Raw genomic sequence first — 1382 nt, 5'->3', positions numbered from 1 at the left:
TATAATTTATTTTATTTATTTCGATTTTTTTTAAATTGAGACAAATATTTTTTAAATTAAAAATAAATAAAACATAATGTTTAAAAAGTACAGAAAACAATTAAAAATTTCTAAAAATTAAAATTAACATAAAGACTAAATTACACATAATATCCAAAAACAAACAAAAAAAGAAATAACATCCAAATTAAAAAAAAAAATACAACGCTATTCGTTATCGTTATTGTTACCATAGAAGATATGACTCGCCAAGTCCTCTCGAAGTTGTCTGTGTTTATTTGTGTCTTGAATGTCAACAACGCGATGCAAATAATCTGCTGTTCCTGGTTGAAACTGAACGTGTCTGGGCTCCGTTGGGATATAGTGTGCAATATTTTGTCCTTTATCTTCTACTACCATGCTATGCATTATGATACATGCATACATGATATATCGTAAAGTTTCTAAATCCAATGGTCGTGATGCATGTTCGACTATATGCCACTTCGCCTTCAGCACTCCAAAAGCACGTTCCACATCCTTACGTGCTCCTTCTTCTCTTCTCTTAAAAAATTTGTCTCGTTCTTCAACCGGGTGGCGGAATGCCTTCACGAATGTGGAATACTGAGGATATATTCCATCTGTAAGGTAATACCCATATTTGTATTCGTTTCCATTCACCGTGAAAGGAGCATCCGGGGCTTTTCCATTCAAAAGATCGTCGAATATTGGCGACTGATCAAGAACGTTGATGTTGTTGTTGGAACCCGCAACCCCAAAAAATGCATGCCAAATCCATAAATCTTGAGAAGCGACAACCTCTAACACCAAAGAAGGTGATCCGTGATGACCACTTGCGTATTGCCCTTTCCATGCTACCAGACAATTTTTCCATTTCCAGTGTGTGCAATCAGTGCTTCCGATCATTCCAGAAAACCCATGGCGTTCTTCATGCGCCGCATACAATTCTTGCAAATCATGCAACGAAGGTTTCCGCAAATACACGTCACCAAAAGTTTCAACTACACCCCTTGACAATGTATACAAACTATCTCTTGCAGTTCTTTCGGACATTCTCATATAGTCGTCCATGGTGTCGGGTGACTCCCCCATAGCCATTAAACGAATGGCCGCAACACATTTCTGCAACGTTGTAAACCCGCGTCTACCTCTAGCATCATATTTTAATTGAAAAAATCCGTACCTAAACATAAATTAACTATAGTTTAAAAATATATTGCATATGTTGTAAAATTAAAGAGACATGTAGTACATTTTTATTTATTTTTTATAAAAATATAGTAAAGAAATGATACCGGCTTTCCAAGGCGTTGGCGATTTGTAAGAACACATCCCTACTCAAACGAAATCTTCTTTTGAAGTCCTTCGCCCCGTATACACAA

General features: G+C 36.3%; 1 protein-coding gene across 1 annotated transcript; it reads right to left on the bottom strand.

The window, feature by feature from the left end:
• Positions 1-207: 207 nt before the first annotated feature.
• Positions 208-1098, bottom strand: LOC128132396 (uncharacterized). The gene is made up of 2 exons (XM_052768943.1): positions 799-1098; positions 208-714 (listed from the first exon to the last, which is right to left on the bottom strand). The coding sequence occupies exons 1-2, from the start codon at positions 1096-1098 to the stop codon at positions 208-210; spliced, it is 807 nt and encodes a 268-aa protein (XP_052624903.1).
• Positions 1099-1382: the final 284 nt, after the last annotated feature.

This window comes from Lactuca sativa, chromosome 2 (assembly GCF_002870075.4).
Source record: "Lactuca sativa cultivar Salinas chromosome 2, Lsat_Salinas_v11, whole genome shotgun sequence".
Lineage (NCBI taxonomy): Eukaryota > Viridiplantae > Streptophyta > Magnoliopsida > Asterales > Asteraceae > Lactuca > Lactuca sativa.
Note: the sequence above shows the minus strand (reverse complement) of the source record. Positions and strands in the feature narration are given on the sequence as shown.

Excerpts from the sequence above, each read along its gene's own strand:
- LOC128132396 (XM_052768943.1), bottom strand. The coding sequence starts at position 1,098 with ATGGCTATGGGGGAGTCACCCGACACCATGGACGACTATATGAGAATG. Across the intron at positions 715-798 it reads CACCTTCTTTGGTGTTAGAG|TCGCCAATATTCGACGATCT; the intron begins GTTGTCGCTTCT and ends GTTCTTGATCAG.